This window comes from Pieris napi, chromosome 21, assembly GCF_905475465.1.
Source record: "Pieris napi chromosome 21, ilPieNapi1.2, whole genome shotgun sequence".
Lineage (NCBI taxonomy): Eukaryota > Metazoa > Arthropoda > Insecta > Lepidoptera > Pieridae > Pieris > Pieris napi.
The window spans coordinates 7,038,815-7,056,456 of NC_062254.1; the positions used below are offsets into that span (position 1 = coordinate 7,038,815).

The window sequence follows — 17,642 nt, forward strand, 5'->3', positions numbered from 1 at the left end:
TAAGCGTGAAAGAGCCTCAAACGAACACCATTTTCTTTTTATATATATAGATAAATAAAAGATGTATAAAAGTAATGATTAACTCATGTTTTGTTAAATTCAAAAAAAAAATGTCTGTATAATAACCGTAGTTATTTAAAACGCCGTTTAGTAGCTGTTCTAAATTAATGTGATAATTGACAATTGATTAATGAAATTACACTGACGTCGGACGCCGCAGTCAAGTGTCAACACTCAACATGTTAGTCTACGCTGTCAGTTGCCAGATAAGTAACTTAATTTTAGTACAATTCTTTTATAACTTACGTTCAGAAGAAAACAAATAAACAAAGTCATTTGATTTATCTGTTTTGAAATTTTAAGCATGTTTTATTTTGTATAACAGACTACTTACCCCGACTAAGCGTGATTTTGTTATTTTTCCGACGTGAGAAGAAGATTATTTTTGCGCCTTTTTCGCGCAATTTTTCAAATTACGTAAGTTGTAATATCGTAAAAAATATGTCCTTAGTGAACAGTAACGAATATATAGTAGGTTTTATGGCTATCACTCATTTAATCATAGAAAGTTTATGGAGATATCCTTTTGACTAAGTGTAGACACCGTGAGAAAACATTAGTTATCAGTAATAAATAATTCAGTTTCTTCATAGAACTCGATCAAGATGCACGGTTGGATAAAGATTACTCTTATATTATGTCTATTCGGCACTTTAAGAGAGATTCGTCCCTCAGAACCCTTTGTAACAGAGTTTTTGCTTGGAAAGTGGAGAAATATTACAGAATCTCAATTGAACCGTGATGTTTATCCTGTGGGAACGTATTCCTATCTAGGACTTTTAGTCATCGTATTTTTAATCACAGATTTCTTACGATTTAAACCAGTCATTATTCTCTCAGGTAAGTCTATCTTTCTAATTTGAATAAAAATAATCTCATGATTTAATGATATCGTTAATCAGGTACATAAAATAGTTTATCATTATAAGCAGTCACGTAATATTTATCTAATCTTAATATGAATATTTGGGTTTAAGTTTATCTTTTGATTACACAATAATGCAATCTTACTTTATAGTTAATAAGTTATGCTTTAACCTTCATTTGATCGTAATTAAAATTAAAGAAAAAAGTTACTGATTTTTTTGTATTAACATATATTATTTGAAAGATTATTTTTCTATCTACCTTGTACATATAATAATGTTAAATATTCAACATTCATTACAGGTATAAGTGGAATAGCAGTGTATGCAGTATTACTATGGACTACAAGTTTAGAATGGCTTCAAGTGTCTCAAGTTCTATATGGAATTTACATGGCAACCGAGGTTGCATACCTCACATACATTTATGCAAAGGTTAAATTTCTTATTTCTATCTTTCTATTTTTCCCAACAAATAAGTAAAAGGCAACTATAAGTCCTTGTCTATTTTATGTTTATGACAATGCTTAAATTAGCCAAGTTTTGATAAACATCCATTTTTTTCATTTATAAATAACTTTATATTCAAATTTATTTTATATCCTTGCTTAAGGTGGACTCTTCAAAGTACCCTAAAGTCTCATCCTACACTCGCATGGCCGCACTAACTGGTCGTTTTCTCTCTGGAGTGAGTTCCCAATTATTAACTCACTTTAACATAATGGATCTTCGGGACCTTAATTACATAACACTTGCAGGTACGTGAGTCTTATAAATAATTTATTTATTAAGAAACAGATACACAAGTAGTAGAAAGTCATATGAAATATTCTGTTAGAATATTTGATAGTAGAACAGATTTACACATAAGAATATTTTTTAAAATACATACACTATATATAGTACATGTAACAGATTTAGGTGAAAACAAAAATAATAATTATTATAACAATGAAAAACACTAAATGACATTAAAAGCATTAAAATTTCCTTCATACATATATAATATAATTACCTTAATGTATTACACCATAAGTATTATTGCCATAAACACGGTGGCTTTCATCACTGGTTGCAATCAAGTCACTTTTAAAAAATTTCTTTACTTTATCATGTGCGAACTTTTCCCATAAAATTCACAATTTATATAATATATACACCAAACATACATTACAAAATCGTTTATACCTATATCTGAGATCAATTGATACCTAATTGACCTTGTTTAGTCGTAATTGAAAACTTTTCTGTATTTAGGTTTCTATTTTTAAGCAATGTAATTTTTATCCATGGCTTATCAACTTTGAGAATAAGTCTCAAATTCGGTTTCTGGTGAAGCAATTATTAATGATAATATGGCAAAAATATATTATATTTATAATCTATAGGATAAATACAGAGGAAAATCTGAATTATTCACTTAATGATTGTTTATGTTTACAACATCACATAAAATTAATTCAAGCGATAGTTAATACATAAACTATCCTAATAAACATAACGATAGATGTTTTTTACCCTTAGGGGATCTGTCTTACAACTTCTCTCAATAAACTCTAAAACAATGTAAAGCAAAAAGAAAACATAACAGACAGGCAACCCAATCTCCAATTTGCTTTTCAAAAATATAACAAGCTTTATTTTTAAAAATATTACCGCTTAAAGCTTTATTATCTGAAACTATTGAAATAAAACGTTCGAATCGAGTAATTTCCATCGGAGCGATTGCACAATAATATCTTAAATCATTTTAATTTATCGCGCATCATTATGCCATTTATAATTAGATTGTTGTTAATTTTAGCTTGTGTGCTAAAATTTGAAGCGATTCAAATTACAAATTGTATTTATGTCATCTCATATACGGAGCGCACTGTCAACAAAAAAGCAACTGTAAGTGGAAAACTACTATTTTTATCGAACAATAACTCTTTTAACGGATTTAAATGATCGATTACATTATTTTACTCGACGACACGAATACTTTACAGGACAGTCAGTCTTATCACGACTGGTGCAAAATATAAAAACGTCTGTATAAAAAACAGTATTGAGAATGAATTATAATAATTTAAATATATAAAACATTTAATAATGAAATGAAATACATTAATTTATGCTACTTATTTCATATAATGTAGTAGATTCACATTGTAATTGTTAAATATTGTAAACCAGTCCATGCTAACACTGCTAATAGTTTAAATATTTTTATGCACAGTGGAAATTCTATACAAAAGTGATTTGATACTTCCCATAGTAAGCGTATTTATTGTCTAGAATTATTATAGAAAATAAATACATAATTAATCTACTATTTTAATCTTTAGTTGTTATTAAAAATTATTTTATTACATTTCACTATTGCGATATTTGATTAATATAATAGATTACAGCTAGATACAATAATTAGAACAATTAACATGAAAACCCTTACATAATTAGAGCAAACAGTGTTAATTGTTTTCCTTGATTGTTGGATTGCGTCTAATGTAATTGTTAGACAGTTAACATATTATCTTTATTGCATGCTTAATGCATTCCTCTCTTATCGTTAATCAGTTTTTATGTATAATTTGGAAAAGGTTTTATCACTCTCGGGGTTTTTATATGAATGTATAATTGTGTAATTTCAATAAGTTGCATAGTATGTGTGAAGTCTAGAAGGTTTATGAATAAAAAATAATATCCAAAGATAAACAATTATAACAACTGATATGACTTATAGAGCAGTGTTGGCCTAGTGGCTTCAGCGTGCGACTCTCATAAATGAGGTCGTAGGTTCGATCCCTGGCCGTGCACCAATGGACTATCTTTCTATGTGCGAATTTAACATTTGCTCGAACGTGAAGGAAAACATCGTGAGGATCCGACATGTCTTAGACCCAAAAAGTCGACCGCATGTGTCAGGCTCAGGAGGCTGATCACCTACTTGCCTATTAGATTTAAAAATGATCATAAAACAGATTCAGAAATCTGAGGCCAAGACCTAAAGGTTGTAGCGCCACTGATTTAATATGACTTTACAAAATAAAACGATTATAGATTACAATTTTAGTAGGAAGGCCCTTCACAGGTATAGCCTCCGAGGAATCCATTAGTTGCCTTTGCGTCGTTTACCTTTTGGTCCATGATGTTACTCGTTTTCGCGACTTCATCTTGAAGCCTAGCCAATGTGTCTTGCCCACTTTAATATAGTTTTTTTAATAATTTAATTTTTTTTTATATAATTTTTGTATTTTTGCGTGACGTATCGGACGTACATTTTGGACTTTAATTTTACATCAGAAACTAAAGGACCTAACCTGACAGACGCCCAAAAAAATCATATAATTTGCAATGTTCTCAAAGAACAGTTTAAGGATTGATTTAGAGCATGTCTTGTATATCGACGTTAAGCGCCGAGCTTTAGGTCTTGTTTTAAAATACGCGACATAGTCTTAGCGGGATTCTTTTTTTTTATAGAACAGGGGGCAAACGGGCAGTAGGCTCACCTGATGTTAAGTGATACCGCCGCCCATGGACACTCTCTATGCCAGAGGGCTCGCGAGTGCGTTGCCGGCCTTTTAAGTATTGGTACGCGAGTTTCTTAAAGGACCCTATTAGGCCGAATTGGCAGCTGATTCAACAAAGTGGTGGTGCGTGGCAAAAACTTCCTTGAAAAATGCTCAGTTGTGGAACGGCGGTGGATCTTCATTTGTCGCGATAAGATTTTTTGCTTCTTAATGGGGTTTCTACGAATTCTGGCTTTAACAGCATCTGTAGTTCTAAAAGCACGCGGATCTTTTCTGGTCTTTGACAGACGAAGTGTTGTTGTATCTGTTGATAGTAATGATGAATTTAAATCTTAATTGTTTAGATTTTTTATGTCGCCGGACATTGGATTTTTCTTCGAAGTTTACGTTTCGTTTCGAAGAACCCGTTTAAGTTTTTCTCGGCGGTCAATTACAAGTAGTTTTTGCGTACATATCCTACAGTTAAAGTGAAAAACTATTAACACCGAAGGAAAGTGGTTAAAAGAATATGCGTTAATTAATTGCATTCCTCCTAAACGAGGTTAAAATTGAAAACTAATTAATATCTAATTTACGACGACTTGGAATAAATAATTTTAACCTGAACCATCTTATTCACTGTATTCTAACAAACTGTTGACATTTATATCGATAATATAATTCTTGAATGCCGCTTCTGATTTTTATAAACTGAATGCACTTATTTTTTGTGTGCCTTTTCGTTATCTTTATCGATGTGAAACATTTATACGTTCAATGAAAACGTCTTAATAAAATCATGTTTGACTATTTAAATTTTGTTCTTTGTCTTAGCTCAAGGCTTATTATGTAACCGGTTTCTATTTAAAATGTAAATTAAAACGAATGTACCCTACATTTACAACAAAAACAAAACACAATTTTCTATAAAATACCCATTTCCGAATGCCAAATCATTAGTCATCAAATTATTCCCATAGACCAGTGATGCAGTGAACTTTTATAGAATGTCTAGACATAACTTTTGGGTTGGGTTCTAAACCAGTTTCAAATACACCTAAATATCAACTAAAATCCCCTTAAAAAATAATTGCACATTCGTATTGAGAGGTTTACAAGTAACAAATATGAATAAAAAATACATTTAAGTAGTATAAAATACCTGACCATAATTAATGACTTCATATTTATTAAGGATTTTTTCTTTAAATTTAGCTTTTTCCTTAAATGGGGGGAAATCCCTAAGTTAGCATCTCTACAGCGGTCTACGGAAACACGAATTTTATGTCGATTTCAAGTGTTAGAAAGCGTTTTTAAGATATATTCTTGTCTCTTCTCTGGAATTCATATTTTTAATGCGATTCATAGAACATCAGTATCCATTCATACATAACACAATAATTGTACTGGCTCCGATTATTTTATATAAAAAAATTTAAAATATGCATTTCAGCTCAAATTCTGGCTACGTTTTGGGCGTTTTGGCTGCCTCCAGTACCATATGGAATATATTTTCATCGGCGGTCAGTTGCCTACGGTACTACGCAATCGGATATACCGATCGAAAAACAACCACCACAAGACGGGTACGATTCTGTAAGTAATGGCTTCTTGGTATACAAGCCCTCAAAATAGGAAAAATCGTTAGATGGAAGCTTAACTTATAAGACGAACGGTTTATTTGTTAGAAAATTTGCAAAATGCAATAAATTTTAAGTTTTTTTGACGAATGTTAACTTATGCAAGTTTCCGAGCATTATATATTGAGAGTTTGTTTCCTAATAAAGCTATATATTAACCCAGGTTTAGGTTCGAAAGCGAGAGATAGTGAGAGCAGTGTTGGCCAAGTGGCTTCAGCGTGCGACTCTCATCCCTGAGGTCGTAGGTTCGATAGCGGCTATGGCACCAATGGACTTTCTGTTTATGTGCGCATTTAACATTCGCTCGAACTGTCAGAAAAGCGGCTCGCCTTAGACCAAAAATACGACGGCGTGTGTCAGGCACAGGAGGCTGATTACCTACTTGCCTATTCGGATCATGAAACAGATACATAATTCTGAGGCCCAGACCTAAAAAGGTTGGAGCGCCACTGGTTTTATTTGGTTAGAAAGAAAAATTGGGAAACATTGTTTAAAATATAATTGTGCTTTCAGAAATCATTCCGGTCTCAAATTTCCGAAGCTACTGTATTAATATATCGCCACGCACGCAGCGCATACTCACGACCCAAAGTTGTAGCGTGGTCTGCCCTTTACGCAGTGGCACTCGCACTGTTTGTTCAGTCACAGACTTATATGCAACTATTGTGGAAGAAGATACGGGGTGGTGACGAAGAAATGGTGAGTTTACACACATAAAAGGCCATCAAAATTTAATACCCATTTTTGTATGGAAAACGTGAGCTGTCAAAATTATTGGTGTTTTTAAATATTCGTGCAATTATATAACGTCTGTAGTATAACGAGACAGCTCCAAAGGCTGTAGATTGCTACCCGATGGTGCTAGTCTAGTTTATGGTATGGAAATAAAAAGAAACGATTATAAGCCCATATAGTCTCTTCTACAGTGTTTGTGGCAGTAGGTAGTAGCTTGTCTATGCAAAATACTTTTGCGGTGATAAAATTTGAGTTTTACTCTAGACCTGTTAAGAATTTCTTAAATTTTACAATTACCTAACTCCATACAATATTTGTAAATATAGTTCTAATAAAGCAAGCAGCAACAAATGGCATACCCAATTATGTAAAACAAAAAGTAAATGTGATAAGTAAAGTCACACAATGCAAAAGGGTGTTCGACATACTTAAAGCCTAAAAAGTAAAAATATTATACTTTTTTTTTAATTACATAGAGTAAGGAGTCCTTACTAAGAACTACATTTTATGTAAAATAAATACGATCCATTAACTATACTATATCGTTTGGGCCGCCAATTCTAGATTTATCTTTCTAGGAACTATACAATGGGGCAGTAGAAGCACTTCAAACGGCATTCGGTGCGGCTGGTGCATTCCTAGCTTCATACTGGACCGACGCTGTGTTGCCAGCGCCCATCGCCGCGGTACAGGGTGTTGCCATGTTCCTAGCGACGTATGTTAATGATATCACCACATCATATACTGGCTACATAGTTATGGGCATGCTGTTTCATTATACAATTACACTGGCAAGGTAAATAGTAAAATAATTATTTTAGCAAAGTAACTGTAGTGAAAATGATTTCATATAACTAACCTAATCATCCTAAACCCACAAGATACACAAAAAATCATCAAAATCAATCCAGACAATTAAGTGTGTAAGTTAATAAATATATAAATCTGCTGGATATATATTACAAATTGCTGCCTGATATTTTAGAATTTTACATGAAAGTTAGTGGGATTTTAACATTTCTGGCACATTATAGCCAAATCTCATATAAAGAGCAGTGTTGATTTAGTGGATTAAGCAAGTGACTCACAACCTTGGTTTCATGCATTTGAATAATCAACATGTGTCAGTCAAAGAAGGCGGATCTGGTAATCAGACCGATCTTGTCTATAAAAAAATTCTGGTTACCAAATCCAAAATACATTGTACTAAATAAGATACATATTTGAATTATATTTAACCTTTTTTTTTCAGTGCCAAAATAGCTAGCCAGCTAAGTGACGAAAGTTGTTTTGGATTGATATTTGGTATCAACACCCTAATTGGTACAGGATTACAGTCTATTATGACTTTAGTCCTAATACAAACCCTAGATTTACCAATTCATGCTCAATATTATTTTATAAGCGGATTTTTCTTACTACTTGCTTCATTTTGGCTTCTTGGCTGCGTAATTCATTTTTTTATACAGAAACATAGTATTAATTTAAACCAGTATTAAGATTTGTGCTTGATGTATAAAAAAAATCACCAAATTTAATTTTTTTTTAAATTATTATATAAGGATTTTTAATCTCATTCTCTCTTGAAAGTATAGAAAGCATTTTTTCTTTGATAATTTATGTAAAAGAGAAAATTTAATACATGATATGTTTTTTGAGTACATAGCTTGTGTATTACTTGCATACATTAAAATATTTACTTCAACACAAGCCTAACTAATAGTAAGTATATTATTTTATATGATAGTAGATCTACATTGATTTGAGTAGATTGTGAGACATATTATAATTTGTATTTTCATATTGTATTAAAATAATACATTTTATAATAAAACTTTGTAACCAGATTTTAAACTATTTTTCTTGATTATACAGATTTTTACTTTGAATTTTATTAGACTACATCTGTTTCATTAAACTCTTGGTCATACCATCCTTTCTTAAGGCATTTGGAAGGCTTTGTAATAAAACCTAAACTAAATGAGAGTAATAAATAAAAGAATGTCAATTAAGATTTACTTTATATTCTGTTAGGTCCTTTTTAATATATTTTTAGCCAGAGGATTATGAAGTTATTAGTATGAAAAATTTTATTGTTGTTTTTTTTTAAGTATAAAAGGATATGTAGACTGTGATATGAATATATAGTGGCATTTTTTTGTTGTTTTATTACGGTTATATTCACATAAACAAAACTTAAAGAGTCATAACTGTTAATAGTTGTAGTCTACTTCCAGATTTGTTTTCAATATCAAGGATAGACCATGTTGGCAAAGACATCATATAATAAACTACATTATATTTTGACAATGCAACATCCAGTAATTTGAACAGTTAAAGATAGTAAAGGAAATAAAATATCTTATGGTAAAATACTGATAAATACATTTATTCCTGCAATAACAATATTACATACTATTATTTTGGGGTCTGTGATATGTTGGAATGTAATAAATAAACGATAATCACAATATCATCTATACAAATGTAAATTTCACAACCATAGTAAGATTTTAATAAATTTACTTAAATGTTTACAAAGTTAACAATTTACGCCACCTGCATCGTTGTTGGCCTCGTTTTCACATACACGTAGACACATATTAATATAAAAACGACAGCTACAGTTGGAAGAACTATTGTATTAATTTGCTGACGAACTTTAGCAAATTCTTGTTTCCTTTCACGTTTTTGTCTTGCTGTTTCTTTAACTGGTCCCTTAAGCTTCCTCATAATGTACCTAAAAACTAGTCGATAGAAATGTCTCAAAAAATAGTTATATTATGAAGATTAAAATTTGTAGAGAAATTACCTTTCCAAAAAGAAATAGGTAAGTTTAATCAAATAATATATAATCCTTAATAATAAAAGTGATATTTAAATACAACTACACAATTTTACTATTTTCGACGTGGAAAGCGGAAACACAATTTACAAATATATAATATTATCAATTCTGTGAACCAAAACACCGGAAAATCAAACTTGATTATTTTTTTAAACCACAGACAATGTGTATGTTCTAAATCCAACAGACTAGGACAACGTATAACGATGTGAGATACCGTGTATAGTGTATACGCAGTAACATGGAGATAAAACAAAAATCTTGTAGAAGTGGGATAAAAATCATTGAGTGAACAGGGTAGAGCATGATTTTATATTAAGCCAGCTCCAGATTGTCGCGAGGTGTAATTAATAAACGTAATATTGGCGAGTCGAGGGTCCACAAATAGTAACTCTCGGTTTATTAAGTTGCTCGTTACAAATATTTATAAAGACCGAAATAACTAATATTGGTTATCTGTGATGCATTAATGTCAAATGATTTAAAAGTAAATGCTTTAGCTCTCTTGATTTGAATTTTTATAATATTTTTATAACTTTTGCTAAAATGGAATTTTTTGGACTTACTCTATTTGGACCGCAAAATTACATAAAAGACACTTTAAGAAGTGATTACAAAGAACCAGAATCTAAAGAAGAAGCCGATTGTTTCATACAGAAAATAAAAAAAGATTTAAGTGCTCAAGGAAAAGTACTTAACGTTTTTACTTTCAATTCGATATTTCTTTATTTGGTTTACAAAATTAATCACATCTAAGATTATCATAATTATTGTCATTATTAATTCACATTCAGAAATTTCCTCTAGTTGATTTTTGACGTGACGTGCTTGAGCTCAATTTATCTCTAATCAGCTGGATTTTATTTTTAAATCTTAATGTTTGTCCAGTAGTGGTAGAAGAGGTTTATATGATAGCAAATTCATTCGTTTTTGGTTGATATTGATTTCATCATCGTTATCAACAATGCGTATTCAATATAACCAAAATTATTAACTCAGAGTTCGAAACAGCTGCAAAAACAAAAAAAGTGCATGCGTACAAAGTACACATGTCAGAATTAGTGAAACTTCTTTGGAAAACAAATTTTTAAGTCTTGTTCATATTTATAGAAATCTAAAACTTTAGATTTCCAAGACATAGAGGGAGGGAAAAAGGAAGATATGTTAGGAATTTAATTATTTTAATTGTCATTAAAATATTAAAAGTGTCGAAAATTAATACAAATTATTAAATTTATTTTTTTAAATTTATTTCTTCTATGATAAAAACACGTGGCATTTTAATTTACAATTCGTCATAAGAGATTTCCATAAGTTATTTTGCAAAAAATATAAAGTACTTATATTTCATAAATTCTCTTACCGAAATTTTAATTTTACAAATTGAATTTCTACAAAGTAATTCGCCATTCTCACTCTCTCTCAATTGGTCTCAATGGCTCTCCCTCTTTTCTTCGACAAAAACGCTGCTCATCTTCGTGACGCTAATATTATTATTATTGCGTATCATGCGTAAAAAAATTTACCATCATGCGCCTAAAGAAGTAGCAGAAGAAATCCCACACGCTTTAGTCATAGCTCGTCAATCCTCTCTTGAGTTTGACCATTTGACCATTAACTTATTTCAAATTTAGAAATATATTTATAAACACAGGTTGAGTTACATGCTGGGGTAAAATCTAAAAGTAAATATTTTTGATTTAAATCATACTGACTAGACAATAGATCAGTCAATGAAACGAATAAACGATAATTGGAAGTAAATTAATAACATCGTTAACATGTTACAGAATGTTGATGACATCGATGTTATAAGATTAATCGACTGTTATATTGGAAGAGTCAATGGATTTGCGTATGGGTCGTCCCAAAGATTCACAAAAATGAAACGCAAAGGTGTTATAAAGCCTGTTGGTCCAGCAGATATGTATAGAATTCCTACCACAACTTCCATTGATGTAAGTGCTACATACTTAAATTTTCTACCAATTTATTGTCTTAATTTATGACACATTATAACATGTCCAATATTGTTTCAGTATGGGTGGTGGCAGCACGACCCTGCTTTATTAAACACTTCGTGGTATATTACTGACCCGCGACGCCCTCAACCATCTTCTCCAAATACCCTTATTCTAGATATTGCTCGTAAAAATAATAAGTATGCTACATTGTTTTAATAAAATATGTTATATAAATTCCTCTTGCTCTATTTCGTAAAGTCCGTGAATTCAAAAAAAATGTGTGTGTACTAGTGTACACACGTATAGAAGTGAAACCTCTTTATGACCTTATTTTTCGAAAAATGATCTACTATATGCAAATTTACAGAAATTGGATAAATAAAGTTAAATTAGATAAAGTTTAAAATTATACATTTTATGAACGCACTACACTATTTTTGACATAAATAATAATGATTTAAAAGCATAATTTCTATTTATAACTAAATTAAATACTGCAATATTTGTTAAATATAACGTGAAAAAATTATCCAATATAAATAACAGTAACTACGTTGCGGTAAGCCTGTAGTGTTAGTTTTCGGTTTAGTTTAGTTTTCAGAGGTAGGCAAACTTCACAAACAACAAATCTTGCAACTAATCAATACATTGGATCCGAAATAGCCGGACAAGAAAAAGATGGCGCGTAACGGAAAAATGTGACGCGTACGCGTACGTAATTTTTTTTCCAACGTCGATAAAGAATACTTCACTTCAAAAAAGGAATATTACTTTTGTACCAAAACAGATGATAATTACAATAACGCTAGTTACGTTTTTTTTATTTTCAGTAATTAAGATAAAGTATACGTATATCTTAAACATACTCCTATGTTTGTTTATTATAATTTAAACCAGAAATAAATCATAACTGCACACTATTATGTTGCAAGCCTTCCCGGTGTTATATTTGTATATATTTAACAAAATAGAATCGAATACGCAGCGTCTGCCTAAATTAGTTTTGACTCTGTAACAGTTTATGCAGCACACGCAACTTTGAAAATTATTGTTTTCTTCCGTTTAAGTTAACGTCTCATATCACGTGTCAACCTGATATGTTGGACTACAATCATTGCTGTTAACCAATAACAGTTCTAGCAGTTATTACAAATAAGGGGGCTTTGTCAAGACGCCTTAACGATAGTGTATGTAGAAAGTCGAAAACTAAATTTGTATAAAAATGACAGTTCATGTCGACAGTCAGTAGCATAGGCCCAAGACAGTGCTTCGAAAAGTCACACATTAACGCTCACGCTTTTTGGTAGTCAACGTCTGGGGGATCAAGCCGTATCATTAAGGAGAACTTTTCTACATACTTAACTCTAAAAATAAAATATTAACTCTAGTTTAAATCATTATAATATTACGAGAAAATTAAAAATACAAGCAGGAATAAAAATAAAATTACAATTAATTTATAACTTTAGGGGCCTCATAGCCTAGCGGTCTTATTAAGTGGCAGCTAGGTGAGGGGTACCGGGTTCGAGGGCAAGTTTTAATTTAATTTAAATTTGTTCTCGGCCTTTGGGAGGGTTGTGCGGTAGCGGGCGAGTGCCTAAACCGTACATGGAGGACACGGTCGAATTTCTAAAGCAAAAAGTACGAATTATTAAAATCTTAAACTTGACGCTGGCTAATGCACAAACCGTGCCAGAGCCATAAAAATAAAAAACGTTAAAAATATAACATGTATTTAAAACGGTAGCCATTAAAGAATTATAGCAAACAGCAGCTTTTGAGATCACGTAAACACATCGGATGCCGATGGACGTTGACTATCAAAAAGCGTGAGCGTTAATGTGTATTTTCGTAGTAACGTCATGGCGTCGCTTATTGTATCCCGGCTGACGCCTTTTAGCCCAAGGCCCAGGACTAGAACGTCATTTTTATACATTTATTTTTCGACTTTCTACATACACTATCGTTAAGGCGTCTTGACTAAGCCCCTCTGGCTGAGAAAGCAAAAGCGGTGGTGTATGTAGAAAATTTTTCGGTAGTGATACAGCTACACGGTACACCTAAGTTGTATATTTCACGAATTCATCATCTACAAATCCATGCCAATTGCCGTATATAGTACTTTTCATGAAAGAAGTCCCGCGGCGATTTTTGGAACTAAATTTGACAGGTCGGCAATGTTGTCAATCGTCGATGTTATCAAGTTCGTTTGTTGTGGTAGATTTTTTGTGAATTTTTAACTAGCTTAGTGCATTTTAAAGATTGATTACAATGCCAAAAGTTGTAAAAAGTTCGGCTAGAGAAATAATATTAAATGTGAAAGAGTTCTGTGAAGCGGAACATAAGAATCAAGGTGTTTTAATACCACTAAACAATGTTCGGAAGAGAGTTGCCGCCAAAACAGTTTTTTAGAGTTGCCATTTAATAATTTTTTGGTGTATTGATGGGACTTTTATGATATAAATTCGTTTTTGCGACAAAATTTAACAAATACATAACGTGATGAAACTAGGTAACTGAAATTAAAACATGTATTACATAAGCATTATAAACTTAAAGTCATAATTATTTTTAATTGTTCATAATTTAATTGCAGGTGTGTCAGAGAAAACTGTAACAAGAATTACAAACGAAGGTATTGTAACAACAGCGGCGTATACTTTGAAAAAAATTGTAACCCAACAATTATTATGCAATAAAACTCTGAATAAAAAATTGTATTGCTTTTCTTTGCCCTATTTTCTCATCTTTTCCCTGTAAATAGGTAGAACACCGCTAATATAAGTAAATAAAAATATACTTTTTACATAACAGATATATTGTTTCATCGAAGTATGCAGAAAATAATATTATTTGATAAATTACATCTGCTAAGTGTAAATAAAATAGGTACATTTTTTACTCATAAATGGCAACATTACGTCATGCGATTGCAGCGCCGCGTCTGGGGGACTTCTTTCATGAAAAGGACTATACGTCAGCACTCCGAGTTATCTGTCAAATGCCAGACCTCAAGTGACAAATGCTATTAATTACCTAAACGGCAACTGGCAACTGGCAAGCCTCAGGCAGTGTGACCAGATTTAGTAGATTTCTACTTTTTTGGTAGATTTTGAGGTACTGTCAACAGAATTTAGTATGTAAAAATTATTTGGTATATTTTAGTAGAATTCACGCTTTTCAGTTATTCTAGTACTTTTTTTGGCATATTGAATAAAAGCGAGGTATTCGTCTTTCATCGATTGGATTATAACTATTAAATGTTCATTCTTTTCGTTACCATTCGTGCCGTGATCATAGAGTGTGATGTGGGAATTCCTTTATTGAGAATTTGTATAATCGAGTTTAAAATGAAACATAAATATACACAAGGATATCGCAATGAATAAGAGCAAGATCCCTTATTTAAAGTTGGTTGTGTAAATGTACAAAATTTTACGTTATTTTTCAAAGTGATCAGACCCTTATTCATAAAATTGAAACAGACATACAAAACATGATGAGTTCCATTTTGAGTTGCTTTATGAAGATAAATTATATAAAAACTACTCCGCTGCAGTCAATAGATCTGACAGAAGTATGTTCAAGTTAATGGACTCAAAATTGCATTATGACAATGTTACCCAACATAAAGACTGTTTTGTTTAATTATATTTTTATTATGAATTTAATTTTTTAAAAAACTTGGTTTCTTTTAAATTAATTTCTTATTTTTATTATTCTATCGTTTTATCAAGAAAACATTCATATTTTACGTTGTAACACAACAGCAAAAAAAACATAATAGATTTTCTCGTTCCTTTCGGTAGAATTCAGTAGTTTTTAACCTCCACAAGCAGTAGATTCGTCAATTAAAATCTGGTCACACTGGCCTCAGGGCTCAAACATTCCTTTCTAGTTTGTGCATTTATCGTAGCAGGAGGTTTTTATAACCAAAATGTAAGTTAATTCAAAAATATCTTTTAAATCCTTTTACTTATGATAGGTAATGCAGCAAATTTAAGTTTATTAGACCGATATCAATTATATTTAAAATATATTTCCCCAAATTTTTATTAAAACGTGTTTTTCAGGTCTAAGGTATCCCGTGATACCCTTTACGAATGCGTAAATGCTGTGTTGGATGCTTCCAAGGAGAAGAAGCGTAACTTTTTAGAAACAGTGGAAATCCAAATTGGATTGAAGAACTATGACCCACAGAAGGACAAGCGTTTCTCCGGCACCGTCAAGTATGTTTACCTGAATAGGCAAATTTTGTGGTTTAATTTATTAAACTACATGTGTGCTTAATAAAGCCTCTTGGTGCTTTGCTAAATATGTTTTCAACCACAAAACTTGTCCTGGACAGGGAGTCAGTCTCCTCTGACGGGACTTTACCCGAAGTCTTAAAATAATGGGTAGGTTTGCTTCGGCTTACCGATTATTTCCATACAATACCGTTTAGAGCTTGGCTGTGGGTAAGAGAAATTTAAGTTTAATTAGTCATCTTAAAATGGTACTAAAAGTATCATTTTGTATTTCAATAGAATACTATTTATTATCTTGTACTGAACACTAGTTAAATCCCAGTTACTAGTTTAGTTTTTGTTTGTACCTTATTAAACCCTGTTGTACTTTAAGATCATGATGATTTTTAATTTAATTGCATGTATTATCTGATATTGATGAACACTACAATCTGATAACTTGAAACTAACTTGAATCATTTTGTTTGTGTTTTGTACCTGTATTAAATTGTTTATCTTGTTTTCAGGCTTAAGTACATCCCCAGGCCCAAAATGCAAGTATGTGTGCTTGGTGACCAGCAGCATTGTGACGAGGCCAAGAGCCTAACTGTACCATGCATGGATGCTGAAGCTTTAAAGAAACTGAACAAGAACAAAAAGCTCATTAAGAAACTGGCAAAGAAGTAAGTATGGTTACACATAATCTATAATATAGGAGTCATTCCTATTTTACATTAATTTATAGATGCTTATTAATAATTACTGCAACTTACTTCCTTGGTTTCTTCATTCGTGAAACTTGTGCTGTACTTGTTTTAACCAATATCCCTCTTAGACTAGTAGAGTATTGTATTTTAAATTGGTATACAGTCAAAATATGTTAAAACAACCTGGAACTTGGAAGAGACTGATATTCAATCGTACTGTAATCAATGACGTTGTTATTAAGTTCCTCCTAGTACAATAGAATTCAGCTGGGACCTTTGATTTTGGTCAATATGAATGGTATGTTGTTCACAACAATGTCGTTCACAACAATGTCGTTCACAACAATGTCGTTGTAAATGGTTTTGACTGTATAAAAGGTTTTAAATAATTTATTTTAATTCCAGATATGATGCTTTTCTTGCTTCGGAATCACTGATCAAGCAGATCCCTCGTCTGTTAGGTCCTGGTTTGAACAAGGCTGGCAAGTTCCCTGGTCTCCTATCTCATCAGGAATCCATGACTCAGAAGATTGATGAAGTCAAGGCAACTATCAAGTTCCAGATGAAGAAGGTATATAATGTTACTTAATACCCCATTTAAAGTTTTTCTTTTAGTTCTTTTCAATGTGGGAAATTGTGCTGCTTCTTATGAAAAATTTTCAAAATCATCAATTTGTATAGGAATCATTTATATTTTTATAGTAGGTGAATACTAAGGGAACTAAAAAAAATTATATAGATTTATACAAGTTCTAAAATTATTATGTAGTTTGAACATAGTAGTGCAAATGTCACAATGTTTTTATTTAGAATTTAGTATGTAAAGAAATGTTTCTTGTGCTTATTTAATTTTATCTATTATTTCAGGTACTTTGCCTGTCTGTGGCAGTGGGACATGTTGGTATGACTCCCGATGAGCTGGCTCAAAATGTTCACTTATCAATCAACTTCTTAGTGTCCCTCCTTAAGAAACACTGGCAGAATGTCAGATCCCTTCATATGAAATCTACAATGGGACCACCCCAAAGATTGTACTAATTTTAAAAATACATATATTTGACATTTATTGGTATTATTTTTTCTGCATAAACACATTGTTATA

General features: G+C 31.6%; 4 protein-coding genes across 9 annotated transcripts; 3 read left to right on the forward strand and 1 right to left on the reverse strand.

The window, feature by feature from the left end:
• Positions 1-222: 222 nt before the first annotated feature.
• Positions 223-8,952, forward strand: LOC125060268 (thiamine transporter 1-like). Of its 4 annotated transcripts, XM_047665078.1 has the most exons (8): positions 225-477; positions 654-900; positions 1,231-1,361; positions 1,540-1,684; positions 5,874-6,016; positions 6,574-6,759; positions 7,374-7,591; positions 8,048-8,952. In XM_047665078.1, exons 2-8 carry the CDS (start codon positions 666-668, stop codon positions 8,292-8,294), a joined length of 1,305 nt encoding a protein of 434 aa, XP_047521034.1. In that variant the 5' UTR covers positions 225-477; positions 654-665; the 3' UTR covers positions 8,295-8,952. The 4 variants fall into 4 exon arrangements, with proteins under 4 accessions (XP_047521037.1, XP_047521038.1, XP_047521034.1 ...); XM_047665080.1 differs by lacking the exon at positions 654-900; XM_047665081.1 differs by lacking the exons at positions 7,374-7,591; positions 8,048-8,952 and having other exon boundaries at positions 223-900; positions 5,874-6,006; positions 6,574-6,751.
• Positions 8,953-9,163: 211 nt separating this feature from the next.
• LOC125060270 (single-pass membrane and coiled-coil domain-containing protein 4) lies at positions 9,164-9,797 on the reverse strand. 3 transcript variants are annotated; one of them, XM_047665086.1, is made up of 2 exons: positions 9,609-9,797; positions 9,164-9,548 (listed from the first exon to the last, which is right to left on the reverse strand). In XM_047665086.1, the coding sequence occupies exon 2, from the start codon at positions 9,526-9,528 to the stop codon at positions 9,346-9,348; it is 183 nt and encodes a 60-aa protein (XP_047521042.1). In that variant the 5' UTR covers positions 9,529-9,548; positions 9,609-9,797; the 3' UTR covers positions 9,164-9,345. The 3 variants fall into 3 exon arrangements, with proteins under 3 accessions (XP_047521042.1, XP_047521041.1, XP_047521040.1); XM_047665085.1 differs by having other exon boundaries at positions 9,164-9,535; positions 9,608-9,797; XM_047665084.1 differs by having other exon boundaries at positions 9,164-9,542; positions 9,608-9,794.
• A 269-nt stretch (positions 9,798-10,066) lies between these two features.
• On the forward strand, positions 10,067-11,841 carry LOC125060269. Its single transcript, XM_047665083.1, has 3 exons — positions 10,067-10,333; positions 11,434-11,601; positions 11,683-11,841. Exons 1-3 carry the CDS (start codon positions 10,190-10,192, stop codon positions 11,821-11,823), a joined length of 453 nt encoding a protein of 150 aa, XP_047521039.1. The 5' UTR covers positions 10,067-10,189; the 3' UTR covers positions 11,824-11,841.
• Positions 11,842-15,473: 3,632 nt separating this feature from the next.
• LOC125060267 (60S ribosomal protein L10a) lies at positions 15,474-17,606 on the forward strand. Its single transcript, XM_047665077.1, has 5 exons — positions 15,474-15,546; positions 15,681-15,836; positions 16,361-16,516; positions 16,946-17,111; positions 17,408-17,606. Coding segments are annotated over exons 1-5 (651 nt in total). The 5' UTR covers positions 15,474-15,544; the 3' UTR covers positions 17,579-17,606.
• The last annotated feature ends 36 nt before the right edge of the window (positions 17,607-17,642 follow it).

Bases quoted from the DNA above. Each gene is read 5' to 3' on its own strand.
- LOC125060268 (XM_047665078.1), top strand. From the start codon at position 666: ATGCACGGTTGGATAAAGATTACTCTTATATTATGTCTATTCGGCACT. The intron at 901-1,230 runs GTAAGTCTATCT...CATTCATTACAG, and splicing joins ACCAGTCATTATTCTCTCAG to GTATAAGTGGAATAGCAGTG. The intron at 6,760-7,373 runs GTGAGTTTACAC...TTATCTTTCTAG, and splicing joins GGGGTGGTGACGAAGAAATG to GAACTATACAATGGGGCAGT.
- LOC125060270 (XM_047665086.1), bottom strand. From the start codon at position 9,528: ATGAGGAAGCTTAAGGGACCAGTTAAAGAAACAGCAAGACAAAAACGT.
- LOC125060269 (XM_047665083.1), top strand. From the start codon at position 10,190: ATGGAATTTTTTGGACTTACTCTATTTGGACCGCAAAATTACATAAAA. The intron at 10,334-11,433 runs GTACTTAACGTT...AACATGTTACAG, and splicing joins ATTTAAGTGCTCAAGGAAAA to AATGTTGATGACATCGATGT. The intron at 11,602-11,682 runs GTAAGTGCTACA...ATATTGTTTCAG, and splicing joins CTACCACAACTTCCATTGAT to TATGGGTGGTGGCAGCACGA.
- LOC125060267 (XM_047665077.1), top strand. The intron at 15,837-16,360 runs GTATGTTTACCT...TCTTGTTTTCAG, and splicing joins CGTTTCTCCGGCACCGTCAA to GCTTAAGTACATCCCCAGGC. The intron at 16,517-16,945 runs GTAAGTATGGTT...TTTTAATTCCAG, and splicing joins ATTAAGAAACTGGCAAAGAA to ATATGATGCTTTTCTTGCTT.